This window comes from Buteo buteo, chromosome 2 (genome assembly GCF_964188355.1).
Source record: "Buteo buteo chromosome 2, bButBut1.hap1.1, whole genome shotgun sequence".
Taxonomy (NCBI): domain Eukaryota; kingdom Metazoa; phylum Chordata; class Aves; order Accipitriformes; family Accipitridae; genus Buteo; species Buteo buteo.
In genome coordinates, this window is record NC_134172.1 from 5,775,176 (window position 1) to 5,790,228 (window position 15,053).

Consider the following 15,053-nt stretch of genomic DNA (forward strand, 5'->3'; position numbering starts at 1 on the left):
TGCTGCGAAATGTCTCCTTTCTACCAGATTCAGCTCATGCTGGAAATCGCAGAGGCTCTGCTCGATGACCCTGACCAAAGCGTGCTGGAATTTGCTGGGTTTCATAAGGTTTTCATTAGGGCTGAGAGAGAGCCCCTGAGGTTTTGTGAAACTCCAAAACTGTCTGTACAGCAGTTTGCAAAACCGCCTCGCTTGTAGGGATGTTTGTTTTTACTGATCCTCTCTGCTTTTTGTCCTCTTCTCCTCATTCTTTGTCTTCTTCCTCTTCAAGATTCATGTGCTGCTCTACCTAGGGGAAACACCTGGTCCAAACCACGGCTGAGGACTGAGGACAGGGTGGTGACAGGATGCTCAGGAGGAGGTTTGTCTTCATTACCGAGCTGCCAGGCTGGTGCTTGGGTTTGTTCTTGTCTTTACTACCCAGTTCCTGCAGTGATACTGGTTGGGAAACCTTATCCCTCTCCCTGGTATCATCCCTACAATAGCAACTGATAATCCCTGCTACCGTATTAAGACAGATACGAGACAGGTAAACATCTCAGTGCAAGGCTCCCACGATGCCTTACCCTGGGATTAAGTCTGTAAGTCATCTATATTTGCTTTGCAAAGGGCTGAATTGGGATTTAAGATCTCTAGAAGAAGAGTGTAATTTAATAACAGTAATCAGCAGCTGATAGTCTGGGTCCTCAGCTCAGCTGGTTGCGGCTTATGTAAAAATGAGAAAAACACTCAGGAACAGGAACACAATAGTCTTGTTTTCCTGCATGTTGTTCCCCCATGGTTAGATTTTGTGAAGTCCACCATGTCTCCTTAAAGCTCACCCCATTAAAGTCTCCATCTCTTTACCTAAAGGACCAAGTCTTGCTGAGCCTTCATTGCCACCGAGTACTTCCCTGAAGCTTTTTGGCATTCTGGGAAAGCAGGCTAACTACCTGAAGTAGTACCAAATCTAAGCTTTTCTAGCACAAACCTCATTCATCCTAGCAGATAGTCAGCCAATAACCCAAAGAACACCGGGTGCCCAATCTCTGGCATCAGCGTTAGGAGTTGGGTTTGATGGTGACCTTGTGGTGATGGCTTTGGCGGACTTGAGTCCTTCTGGAAATCTCCCCAGATAAAACAATGATCTGAATACATCCGGATCCAAACTGGAGGCCCTGTGCCGCATTCCTCCTCTGGCTGGAATTCAGCCAGGGCTGCTGTTTGCCTATGCCACGTCACGGTCCCACCTCGGCTATCCTGTTTTCTCAGTGCACCGGCTAATTCTTGGCGGCAGGGCACAAGAGCAAACGGAGAGAGGTGCGGAGGAACCCACGCCCGCAGTGCACACAGGCACGGCCAGCCGCCCCCGGAGATTTCCACCTGCCCGGCAAGTTGCAGATTAACCTCCCGAAAGGTGACAGTAGCTCTTTTGCTCCAAGACAGGAGTCATTTGCCAGTGGGAATCTGGAAGAAACACCCTCCACGAGGGTTTTCCTCCACATTACCCCAAAAGTAATTTTGAAAAAAGAAAACACGCTGCAGTATATCACTGCAAAGCCTTCAGTAGCAGCCAGAGCTCATGCAGAAAAACCAAGGGAGGTCTGGCGTGGAATGTCCATTTCCATCAGTGTTGTTATAGCCCATCATTGTCGTCAGTGCAGTTAACACTCACTGCAGTATTTCTCCTTGCTAGCAGAGACTTAAGAGTGGTGCCTCCCACCTTCAAGGATGGGTTATAGACATTTTAGGACATAGAAGAGGGGTTCAAGATTGGCCAGAAGCCCTGGGAGACCTTGCTGTCATGCTACAAAATGCCATAATCTCTGGCCCTCTCTCCTTTTCTTTTGGAGGGGGAGTACTTTTCCCCATAAGTCTGAGAAAACATGAGCCCCATAGCCCCAGTTCACAGCCCAAAATAGCTGGTTTAAAATGCATTGAGATTGCCAAGCAATAAATTGGAGAAACAGGTATAGGTTTCTTCTGCCTCAGTGTTGTAACCCTTGTGCCAGAGAGACTGCTCCTGTCTTAACCTGCTGCAAGCTGTTGTCTCCAGGAAGGGGAACTGCATCTCTAGAACTCTCGCCAAAGCTATTCCAGCTAATATCAGCATTCACCCTTGTGTCCTTGGCTTGCCAAGGCCACTCCTTTCTTCTGAATCAGGAGAAGAGGATTTGGCCCGTCCTACTCCTGCCCGCGCGGGATCCACCGTTCACACGGCTCCCTGCACCGCGTTGCCCAAGAGCTGTGCTGAAAGGGCTCGTTTGCAGGATCGAGTCTTCTCTGGATGCTGAGAGCCGTTGACCGACATGAGCCGATCGGAGGAGGACGCAACGGCTCCCTACAGCTCAAGACGATTGTGTCTCCACCGGTGCAGCGCAGCCTTGTACCGTGGCACGGCGGCAGGGGAGCACTCCTCACCCCGCTGCCCGGGCACCTTCCCTTGTCCCAAGACATTTCCATTTGCTGCCATTAACCATTAACCAGCACGCTTTTACCTGTCAAAGGCAGCTCTGTGCTGCTCGGTCAGCTGGTGCTCGCAGAGCACTGCCCTGTGAAGCCCCAACCTCCACCAGTCCGAGCCTGCCAGGCCAAAGAGCAAAGCTGTGTTCATTTTCCCACATCAAAACTCCTCTTGAAGGAGCTGGGGCAAATCCTGAGGCGGGTGCTCAGTCCCTTATGGCTGCCGGTCATCCCTGCCCTGCTCACAGCTTAGGGGTCATGGCTGGCTGAGATGTACTTCTCGAGGGGTCTTTTGCTTCAGTTAGTTATAAGCCCCAACAAGTGAGGTCCTTGCATCTATTGCGGTCGATATACGTGCGTATGTATTGCTTTCTCATCTTTTTCCCCATACCCAGGAGTACAGCAGATGCGGGAGCAGTAAATTATAGCCCAATCCTCCTCTATCAAATCTGTAGGGATCTGCCTATAAGAGGCACTATGCAGATTTTCATTCGGACATGATGATTTTGTAGGGCAGAGAAGTGCCTGAGTGAGGCTACATGAGGAATCTGTTGTAAAATGTCACATGCTTTGGTTGAGGGTCAAGGAAAGCTCCCCGAAATATTCTCAGAAATTCATGCAGTGCTTTGGCTGCTCCAAGCCAGGACATTTAACCTCACGTAAGTAGCGATGGGTCTTTGCACTGGTGTCTTGAGTAGCTTGCGGGGATTTTTGCCTCATTCCCTTGCTTTTCCAAACCGTGAGGCCCCTGCTGTGTTATCTCATCTGCAGGGTTTGGCCCTTCCCTCTTCCTCCCCAAGCTCCATACCCAAAAGCAGAGTGGAAATACCTTTGCAACGTGTCATTTTGCAAATACATCCTTGGCAGAGCCTGTTTCCCCATGCACAATGTTAACCTTGTCCACAGGCATGTGGGATGGGCAAGGCTGAGGCAGATGTGGGCCATTCCACTGCCAAACTTTGCTTTGCACTTCAGGAGAGTCTTCCTCCCAGCAGCTTCTAATTTACCCCAGCGTCAGCCTGTGACAATATCCTCAGTGTCCTAGGCTTGCACTGGGACACTGAAAACAGCCTCATCTGCCATCTGTATGCATGAAAAAAAATTAAACCACAAAGTCTGTGAGCTCTGGGAATACCAAGTCAAGGCTTAGGACCAGAATATGAGTGCATCAGGTCATACACGTGAGAAAAATAGCTGGAACAAGAACATCTCAGATCATGTTTCAATTATGAAAGTCCGGCTATTCTATTTTCCACCAGTACTGAGTTAAACTGCTCGGAAATAATGTTTTCTGCTCTATAACCCCATGGCATGACCACAATTAGCAGGAAGCAAAAGTGCCTACAGCTCAGCACTAAATAAGCCCATGTTTTATAACCAACGTTTTGTTTTCTCTTCGCATTGACTGTTCTAAACTGCTTTACATGTATTGCTACGGATTTGGGCTCCTTAAAAGCTCAACAGGATTGTTTACGCCTTTTTCACTGTGGCAATGGAAAGGAGCGGGGACAGGCAGCCCAAACATCACCTGTGCATGAGCCCGATGTGCATTACCCAAAGCCGTGGGTATAGGAATGACATGCTTCATCCCAGAGCTCAAATTCATGGAGCTGCAGCCATGGAAACCAGTTGGTTTACATCAGCATATATCAGCACTGAAAAAGACCCAGACACACAGCAGCTATTAATTAAACCCTTGGTGCTGGGAATAATGACTTCACGTGGCAAAAGGGGAACCGGAGCATGACGGACTTTGGTGCCGATCCTCTGAGATCTCCAGGTATCCTCACCCCATCTTCTAACACCTCCCACGAGAGCTGCCGCTGCATGACCCTCACCGCTGGGCCAGCAGTGGGCTTGAGGTTGGCTCCAAAGATAAAAGTAGACCCTGGCACAGGTCCCCGTCTTCTGTGGACCAGAGGAAGACACAAAAGATGGTTCCTCTGTTCCCTGCAACAGAGGAAGACACTGAGCATGATGAAATGAAAAGAATGAAAAATGAAAGGTGAAGGCTGTTACGGGTTTTATGAGCTGTAGCCTGCTGATATTAAGGGATAAATTGCTTGCTAAGAGTCAGTTTTGCATCTTCAACCATGAAACTAAGATCTCTGAAGTGTTCCTCTCAGGTATGGACACACCCAGGCCAAACGAGCAGGTTCATCTTGGGCCCTGAGTTGCAGCTATCTGTGATTAGTGGTACAGCGGTCTAATGTCACAGGTATTTTGGGTGCTCTTCCCATTACAGGTCCCCTAGGTCTAAGAGCGGTCAGCCGATGACATCTGTGGAAACTGTTGGTTTAAACTCATTCTGACACCTGGTTTAGCTGATGAGGTCATCCATATCTATTTTCAGTTTGTGTGGATTAATCGAAAAAAATTGAGGAAATGGCAAGAGAAGCTTGATGTCTAGAAAGGGAAGAACATGAACGGTTCCCAGTCCAGAAAGGTTGTGTAGTCTCCATCCTTGGAGATATTCAAAGCACAGCTGGACACAGTCCTGGCTCCCCCAAAAGCAGAGCCACCGGCTGATGACGGGGTACGGAGTGGTGCCTCCATCCCTCTCCAGTGAGGGATGTTCCCTCCACCAGCAGCGAGCAGCACCATGCAGATGCCAGGAAGGAGCAGCTGGGAATGAGAGGAGATGGTTTGTCTTCAGGTCATCCACAGCCAGTGGCATCAGGGCAGCTTTTGGAGGGGGTGGCTGCGTATTACGGCCACCCTTTACAGATACTTTTTTCTTAATGGTAGCGCAACGATGATCCGCAGACACGGCTTTCTGCTGCAGAAGGTGGCTACAGCAAACACCGCCGGCTTCGCTGGGGTTTTCTGGTTTATCATTACATTTCTGCTGGGAGGGCAGCCCGGTTGCATGCTCCAATGCTCTGTTACGTCCCCATTTCACCCAGTAATCTTGACGGCAATCCTCCTCACCCCTGCTCGCCATCGCCCTGGGCTGCAACGCACCCAGGGCTCCAGCCCGCGAGCACAGGGAGACCCGTCTCGGCCTCGCCGGGAGCGCAGGAGCGGGCTGTCTGCCCCGAGAACCTCTCCCCTCGGACCAACCGTGCCAAAATTCGGGACAGTCCGAGTCAGGGACTGGAGCTGGGACTCTTGGGCCCGAGCATTAACGCGGCGCTGAGCAGCACCGCACCTCGGTTTGTCCAGCAGAGACAGAGAAAAGGGGGGAAAAAAGTCCTCCCCTGCCCTTCTAAATCTGGACAAAACAGGTTTCTAATTAAAGCAGCGCTTAATCATTATCGGCCGGCGAATGCAGGGCTGGTGGATATTTGATGCAAACAGTGAGTTGGTTGAAACTCTCTCACACCGGCTCCCTCTTTGTCCCTCCGTGAGCCTGGGAATGGGTGTGATCTCCGAGTAGGAGTGTCTCTGCAGTTAAGTAGAGGATTGAATTACTGAACGCTGCTGTTCCCGAGCTGACAAGGTAGCAGAACAGCAAACAAAAGTGCCTCGAAACTAGCTGGCGAAAGAGGAAAGTGCTGGCTTCGGCGGAGAAGGGAGACCTGCGAGGACACCGCGTGCTTTCCAGCAAGGTAAGCAGCTCCCCTGCACCCCTCTTAGTTCTATTTCTAAAGGCCAGAACTGTTCGATGACTTTTGCTCTGTGGGATAGTAAGAAACGCCCCCAAAAAATTTAATGGAGTTCATATTTTGTTAAAAATCGCTCAGCTGGTGTAAGCCGGGATGTCTTTACTGAAAGCAATGAGCCCATCCTGATTAGCACTGGTTGGGGTTGGAACACGCAGCTATCTCAGCTCCCCGAGAACCCGGCCAGGCTACGTATCAGCTCCGAGGACACATGCTTTTCGTTTAGCTCTCTGCACAGACTGGCTTTGATTTCACGCGATGAGCAATTAATGGCTTTTTGTTTTGGCCTGGTTTGTTTTATGCTTTGCTGCTGTGGGGATTTGCTCAAAGCTCGCCTGCCTTTGCAGCGTGGTTATGGGTCCAGGCAGCGACAAAAAAGTCGCTGTAAGTTCTCATCGATAGGTCTTGTTGTCGTCTCGTCCATAGATCTGCTAATGGCTGAACTGCTGGGCTGTTTTGCTCTGTAAGTACAGAGTTTTTTCTCATCCTGTTCATTTGAGATGCAAATTGCACTGAGATAAAATTGAGTTGTAATGGAGTTGAGCTGCAGGCTTACTTGCCAGTATTTTTCTTAGGCGTGCCTATTAAGAACATAAATATTTAACACAAAGGAGAACCGATATGAATTAGCATCTGTGGGAGGCTCGCACTTACTCAAGGCTACCCTAGCATAGATGTAAACAAATGTTATAACAGCTGAAGCAAAGTGGCCTCACCAGAGCAGCACTTAGACCGTGAATCATCCAGGTGCTCTTCACACACCGCTGCTAAATGGGCAGATTAGAGCCTGCAAATTAGAGATTAGGCAATCACAGAGCATCGGCCTTCCTTTTCGGTGGGGTTTTACTATTCCCTGCCACGCGGGCTGAGATGCCGGGTCGAAGAAAATGCGAGGAGGAGCACTAGCCAATGCGGTGCAGATGAGGAAAGCCGTGACCATCTTCCCTCGCCTTTCTCCTAGCAGAGTGAGGTGATCGTCCCCTCTCCTCCTCCCTGTATGAACAGGCTGCCCTCTTCCTCCTCCAGCTCCCTTCCCACCGGCAGACACGTAGGTCTCATGACGTTATTTCCCAGGCAGGAATTTGTGGCAACAGTTGCCAAGGTCTCCCAGCTGGGAGCAAAGGTTTCGTGCCATGGCCACAAACGGTGTCAACCTGGTCTCCTGCCTTCCCCTGTATCTTGGGGCTCCTGGTTAGGTTGAGACAATAAACCCCTGCTCTTGCATGGCCAGGGATGCTGAAGATGCTCATGGTGTCTCCTGATCTTTTCCATGGAGCTGCACAAGTTTTTCTGGACTTTGAGCATGGAGGTTGTTACCTCTTCTGCTCTGGACCCCCTTGGGGAGGTGTGGGACGTGTGACATGGAGGAGATGCACCATGGACTCTGTGACTTCAGGCTGGATCTGTCCTGCAGCCTGGTCCTCCAGCACCAGCCATGCTGTGGTCATTTGTCCCCAGCCAAGGAGGACACCAGCTCAGACACCTGCCCTGTGCTTGGAAGATGCTGAGGCTCTGCTCCGTGCCGGGCACGTCCTGCTGGACCAAAAGCTTTCCCTCAATTTTAAAAGAGCTAAATACATGGTAGCCCACGTGCAAGCAGAGCCCTAAAATGCCCTGTGCAGTGAAGGGGAGCTCGGGGCACAACAAAAACCTTTGTGCTACCTGGCCCAGCTGCATTTTAGCCAGCCCTGGGGAACACACGTGCCACCACCGCTCCTCCTCAAGGTCCCTCCTTCGTCACAGGGGATGGGCTCTTCGGCAGCCTTCCGAAATTCTCTCTGGACTGACACAAATCCACAGGTTGGGCTTTCTGTGTATGAAATGGCCAACTGCACAAGGAAGGACTCCAGTGTGGACGCACCACACCCAAAATATCTCTGCTCTAGCTCTTTGTTTATTCACCTATGTTCTTCAGCTTGTGTTGGCCCCTCGGAGAAACAGATCGTGCAGTCACAAGGGGGTACACGCTCCTACGACTCATTAAAGCCTCTCTTCTCATGCTCTCCCTTTCCACATAATACAACCCTGGAAATGGGCCTAATTATGATTTATCCTGGATGAGTATACATTTCCACTGTCTTTCCACACACTCTGGGTGTAAAAGGAATGCAGGAAGGGGTGAATATTGTTGCTAAGGCTTTGGCATCCTTCAGTCCAAAAAGTCCTCTGAGATCTATGTTAATTTCTGACATCGGATAGTGTGCTTTTGCTTCAGTTGCCTTGATTTCCAAGGACCTCTGCTTGAAAAAGAAATCCTACCATTTGTTATCCATCTTTAGCTGAGCCTATTCATGCTTATCTCAGGCAGTGCTGGGCAGAGTAACAGTGAAACTTGTTATTACCTTATATCCACGTCAAAGACATGAGACATAGGGGATGCTAAATTGCATGGTTGAGCTCCGTCCTGCGCAGTTCCTGTGGAATGAGCTATTCAGAGCGGCTGACCTCTCCTACCTAAAAATGTCCTATTGCCATGCCCGGGGACGAAAGAATAGGTTCCTGGCTGGCCCTCTATTTAAAACTGCTCTTACAAAACAGGATAAGAAACAGGCAGGGCTAGAAATCATATACTTTCTGGGTGATAGAGACTATCGAGATACCCACCTTCCTTTTGGGAGGGTGCTAGAGCCTGAACTACTGTACTGTGTTGCTGTTTACAAAATAGCTGCCTGGATTTGAGCAAATCTCACCCAACCCAGTCTTTCAGATGCCTCGTTCCCTTCCCTGCGCTCAGACAAAACTCCCATTGGCAGCTCTGGGTGCAAAAGGCAGTCCTGGATGAATGACTCTTTCTAAAGCTGTTTTCAGCATTTGCAGGGATGTTTTATTCATTTGGCTTTATGCAGTTGATGTGCTACTCTCTCAAAGCGGGCCTTCATTTCTGCCAAGAGGGGATTGCACACCACTCCCGCGCTCGCGTGCCGTGCTCCTGCGTGGGCTGGGTTTCGCTTTTTTATGCCAAGCGAGTGCCAGATGCACGGCCCCGTGGGCTGGGGCTTTGCTCCTTGCCGTGCCGCGTTGGCAGAGAGCTGTGCTTAGGCGGGCAGGAGCCCCAGAGCTGGGCAGCGCGGGGTTTAGCTCACAAAATCACGATGCACCAACACCATCTATCACACAGCACGCGATAGCACAGGGGCAAAGTTATGCCTCCTCATTGCCCCATGTTCCTCTCGGTCCCAGTAATCCACCCCATCTCCATTTGCCCCATTTTCCCCCTGAACCCTCTTCCTACCACAACAGAGACTACCCACCAAAAGCCATCTGGGAAAGGAGACGCAACCACAGGGTCTCTTGAGGGTGGGATGGTGGGGAGGTGGTTCCTCAAGAAGCAATCGCTTAAAGCGGGGAGATGCAGGTGGAGACTGAGTGGCACCCACAAAGTCACAGGAGGGCCAAGCGTGACCTCGTATCCCACCCTGGGTTGCAAGGGCTGGGTGAAACAGTGATAAACACACCACGTATGTGGCTCCGAACATCCCTCCGGTTTCACACAAGCCTAGAGGATCATGCTAGTATGGGTGACCAGTACCAAAAAGGCTGGTGTTCCCTTGCGAGAAGACCCCGTGAAGGTCTGTCTCCATTTCAAAGACTTTAAAGCTCATACAAGCTAACTCACACCTTGTCTTAGCACCCCGTCCTTAAATGTGGAAGCCTGGGTTGGGTTGGTCGGTGCCTGCTTTTTTTGACAGAAGCTAGGTGTTCTTCAGCAGAGGTGTGTCAGCCAACATACACAAAGGGCGAGCTTTCCTTTGCAGCTCGAGAAACAAACCTTTCCCCTGAGTAAATCCGTTGCATCTCATCGGGCAAGCGATGGAAAGGCACAGTCACCCATGGAGCACCATGCTTAGGTCCAGGTCATTTCATTTGAAATCTGAAAGGTAAACCTGTTTTTACCCAACAGTCCTCGGTTTCTCTTCCCAAGTTTGATGTGATGCTTGCAGGTGTGAACTAAAGCAAAACTGGACCGGTCCCTTCCTTTTGATAGTTAATATTAATCTTGCCGCTTTCCACTGGGAAGCCAGTGCTCTGGGAACCGGTTCTCCAGCCGGTCTGAGTGGAGCCACCCCTGCTCCATCACCATCAAACAAAGGTGCTGACAGCAAGGGCTTATTCAACTGCACTAGTTAAACTGTGCACCGCGGAAAACCTGCTCTTTATCTTGCACACATACATGTATGCACATATATGCACATGCACAGTCTTGCGATAAATATAAATCTGTTATATGCAGCAGCAAAAATCATAACTCTTAGACTTGGGTTTTTGAGAAGGTTGGGCCAGGTGGGTACTGGTACTTTATTTGCAGTATTTGGGTCGGTTCACGCTGACAGATCTGGCAAGCAGAGTCTCAGGGCACAGTGGATGGGACTGAGCTCCCACGTTCTAAGAGAGGTGAAGAACAGTGTGGCCAGCTGGGCTCTCCGCTCGGCGATTTTCCCCGTAGGCCAAGGGGACAGTAAGTCCCTTCTGACCAAGATTCACTGGAGGTGCCCTAGACCCAGTGTCAGGATGAGAGGAACCCCCCACGGAGAGTTCTCCTTGTACTTAAGCACCCAAAACTCAGACATCCATGTGAGGGTGGACAAATCACAGCCTCTAACCCCCGCTCCTCACCTTCCTCCAGGCAATTTTAACCCTGCATAGGATGCGGTGGTCCTTCCTCAATTTCAGCTGGGAAAGTGCCTTCTTTTGAGGGTCTCTCCTGATCTTCCAGCTGTCACACCCTTCCCATAAGCTTTTGAAGTGCAGCTGCTCCCCAGGGCTCAGGGAGGTCTTGCACAGGTGACCAAAGACACGCTCTCTTCTCTTTGATGTCTCAGCTCTGGTTTTACTTACCTGCAGTCATTATGTTAGATAATGCTCTGTTAAAATGCTGCTGCGGGAAAGGATCGTCACTTTTTTCTCGGTGGCGGTGAGTAATTAGAAGTTAGTTTGTGAGAACGTTTCTAACCTGAACCACTTCTCTGGAAACCAGGAAGAGCAATTGAAACGGCTTCAGCTTTGTTTCCCTCCTGCGTGCATCTCCTGCCCTCGCTGTGGGACAAAGCCCTGCCTTCGGGTTCGGTGCTGGTCCCCAGCCAGTGATCTCTCCCTTTCACTAGGGGAGAAGGAGCTGAAAGAAAGGAGAGATTTGTCCCTAACGAATTGGCAAGCGACGTGCCCGCCTTTCCCTTGGGACGGCTCTGTACCGTTACTGACTCAGTAACCTCACCAAGAGGAGCCAGAGGTGGAACGGATACCTCTGAAGTAGGTGTGTGCCAAGCTGCGTTTTATTATTTGAAAATAATGCACCTGGCACCATACCAGGGGCAATGCTGCCGCAAGGCGCTTGCACGCAGAAGGCTTTTAACAGCTTCTTGTGCCGCTGTGGGTTTTTTTCCTCACGGATCTTCAGAGAAAGGTGGGTTTGCACCAAAAGAGTTTGTTATCAGGCACCGGGACTGATCTCGGGGAATTTACCGCAGCTCAGACTCTGCTGCTGCTTCTGAAAGCTTTGAGTCTAATAGGGCTGCCCTCCCCCTGCGGAGATGCTCCCTTCCCCGGGAGAGCCTGCTGCTTTCAAAGACATCCTGGGGAAGGACTTCCCAGGAAAACAGTCAGTCAAAACCTGCGTGGGTGCTCTGACCTTCTCTATAGGACACCAAGGCAAGGACTGCCAGCCTGCACATTCAGCCAATTTGCTCTCCATTTTCCAGTGCCAGTCACTGCTGAGCACTAGGCTCTGCATCCAGCGTGATGAATGTGGAAACTCAGACTGCATGACTTGGGAGTTGTGGCTGGGGTTAAGGCTTTCTGATTTAATTGTCAGTACATTGTTCTTACATTGTTGAGAACTTTGCTGGGACAATACAGCTCTACTGTTCCCAGGACAAAGAGTCAGTTGTTAAAATTTTAGAGGGAGGGTTCAGAAATAGCAGCAGTTTTGGAAAAATCTGCTCCTACAAATCAATTTCCCAAGACCATCTGCTTGAAGATCAGACTGCTGGAAAGCTACCAGCAGTGAGATAAATAGGACAAAGGAGATCATAAAGAAAGATGTGGAGAGATGAGCAAGTTTTTCTGGATGGAGCGAGGTGTTGAGCTAGAATTTATGGCAGGTGGAAATGAGGCAGCTGCAGGGGCTAGTCAAAGTCAGAAGAGATAAATCGTGAGTTGCCTGCCCTTCTAAATCAGATGTCCTCTGAGGAATTTGAAGAGACAGTTGAGATAGAGATTGAGGGCTGTTGCAACTGGGAAGGTGGTTATTTCCCCATAACCTACTATTTCCTTGTTCTCGTTGCTTTTAAGTAAGGATCAATGGTAGGATTGGAGAATTAGTGTGAAGCCCATCTGCATGTGGCTCACAACAGGATGAAAAATAAAGGCTCACAGCACCAGTGGGTTTCTGGGAAAGACTATGTATAAGCTACTAAGTCAGAGATGCCAGAAATGGACGGGGGGTGAAGGCACGGGTTATAGGAAGACACATTAAGCAGAAGGTCTACTTCTTGGTAACGCCTGGGATGATCATTAGAGATGGGGTAAATTTCCAGGGTTCAAGAGACACAGCAACTGGGTCCTGGGGAGACTGGTCAGCTTTTGTCAAACAAGGCAAACTGGTTATGGCTCTTGCAGAACCTGAGCAATTACTTGGCTAGGTGGATCCACATTTGTCCATCCTTTGAATTCAGTGAACAGGGAATTCAAACCTCTACTGGGGTATAGAGCACTTCCAGTTTGAGAGGCCATCATTAACATAAAATCATCTCAGTGGTTCTCCTCTTCGTCCCAGGCTCTTAAATCGTCACTCACATTAACCCTGAACAGACTTTAGCATCTCAGTCCTCAGCATCCCAGCACTTGCCCCATGAGCAGAGAACAAAAAAGACCAGTCACCTGTGATGGCAGGTAGCTGTTCGGACGAGACGTGGTCTGGTGATCCCTGGCAGCCTTGCATGGAAAAAGGGAAAACCTGCCCATCGGAACGCAGTGAAGTCCCTTCTTAGCTCCAGAGCCATTGACACTGAGAAGGTGAGCAAGAAGCTGCTTCACAATCTTAGTTCATCCTGTCCAATGCCCCATCTCAAGTTTTGAGCCATCTCTACTTAAGAGAAGACTAAAAAAACCCTTCGACCCCTTTTGTGATCCACCCAGATGATTTGGTAGCATGGATAGGGGATCTTTTCTGACTGGTGGAGGTGGCTGACATGAGGGTCAATCCATGTTACTGCCTTAATGTCAAACTGACGGGAATGCACAGCTTTGCTGAAAGTGCATGTCCTGGTTTCAGCTGGGATAGAGTTAACTGTCTTCCTAGTAGCTGGTACAGTGCTATGTTTTGAGTTCAGTATGTGAAGAATGTTGATAACACACTGATGTTTTCAGTTGTTACTAAGTAGTGTTTAGACTAAAGTCGAGGATTTTTCAGCTTCTCATCCCCAGACAGCGAGAAAGCTGGAGAGGCACAAGGACTTGGCACAGGACACAGCCAGGGCAGCTGACCCAAACTGGCCAACGGGGTATTCCCTACCATGTGACGTCATGTCTAATATATAAACTGGGGGGACTGGGGGCGGGGGGATCGCCGTTCGGGGACTAACTGGGTGTCGATCGGCGGGTGGTGAGCAATTGCACTGTGCATCATTTGTACATTCCAATCCTTTTATTATTACTGTTGTCATTTTGTTAGTGTTATCATTATCATTATTAGTTTCTTCTTTTCTGTTCTATTAAACCATTCTTATCTCAACCTACGAGTTTTACTTCTTTTCCGGATTTTCTCCCCCATCCCACTGGGTGGGGGGGCAGTGAGTGAGTCATGCTCAGTTGCTGGCTGGGGTTAAGCCACGACAACGCAGCACCTGAAGAGGGGCTCACGGTCACAGACCCCGAGGAGCCGAGCCCAGAGAGCACATCCCAGCCATTTAGCCGTCTCATTTCAAAGACATTAAGCAAAGACGAGCCTGCCAGCTTCCCTAATAAGCTGTTCCAATATTTAATTGCCCACCATGATCAGAAATAGCATCTTATTTCAAGGCCTGTTTTACGTAATCTTAGCTGCCAGGCAACAGCTCTTTCCAAGAAGGCTGAAGTGCTCTCTGTGGTCAGCCGGGCGCGTCGGTGCAGAGCCTTCTCCTTGGCATGCTGGCCACGCTGAGCTCCTGAACCTGGACCTCACGGGACTGAGAGGAGGAGGGTGAGCCGAGCTGTATTTTTTCCTTTTTTGCCATCCCCCCAAAACACATATCCCATTCCCTGCCTCATCACCATGTCCCAGCACATCCAACATGGGTAACGCGATTCAGCTTCTCTGATTGCAACCCTTCCTGCGATTGTGCAAGAGGATAGGAGCTGTCACCGACACACACGGTTATGTATGTCGCAGGTGCTCTCACCTATGCAACCTTTGCCTTCCTGCCAAAAAAAATTGGAGGAGGATATTATGTGACGGATTGTATGACAGCATGAGAGAGAAGACAAGTCCCACTGCTGGACCTCCCTACCTATCATTTCCATGTGAGATAAAAGCTACTTTTTCTCCTCTTGCAACATGAAAATAAAAGACAGCTTATGTTGGTTGAGTGCTGTACTTCTGGACGGTCACCGTTCAAAGCAACAGTCCCGAGCAGTAGCTGGTGAGCCACACAAGGTAACTCAATGTTGAATTTCATTCCTCTGGGCAAAACAAGAGTTAACTGCTGTCCTCTCTGCAAACGTAAAATGGCACCTACTTGGGCCCAGATGCCCAACTATAATGGAGACAATGAAAGCAATTCAACAGCCCTGGTTTACCTCATCTAATGCCAGTCCAAGTATTCCCAATAATTAGGCCTTTCAGCCTAGAAAGGCTGGAGCCACAGCTGCTTCCTATTTTCCCGAAGCTGTACAGAGCATTAGTCATTTCACTGGGGTTTTTTTATTACCGTGACTACAGCCCAGTAAGTGTGCCGCCAAAACCCAGACAAGCCAAATCAGGCTTAATTCAGAACGTACTTCGGGAGTTTGAAATGATCTCCTATCCCCCTT

At 49.6% G+C, this 15,053-nt stretch overlaps 1 protein-coding gene across 2 annotated transcripts in view; it reads left to right on the forward strand.

Annotated features, from left to right (window-relative positions):
• Positions 1 to 5,703: 5,703 nt before the first annotated feature.
• Positions 5,704 to 15,053, forward strand: part of VILL (villin like) — a 38,861-nt gene continuing 29,511 nt past the window's right edge. The window contains exon 1 of one of the 2 annotated variants that reach the window (XM_075044500.1): positions 5,704 to 5,993. Coding sequence is in view for 1 of the 2 variants with exons in the window: in XM_075044492.1 (XP_074900593.1) it covers positions 6,482 to 6,510 (29 nt within the window). In the remaining variant the exon portion in view is untranslated. Of the gene's footprint in view, positions 5,994 to 6,390; positions 6,511 to 15,053 lie in introns of those variants that run through there. The other variant, XM_075044492.1, reaches the window with a different exon arrangement.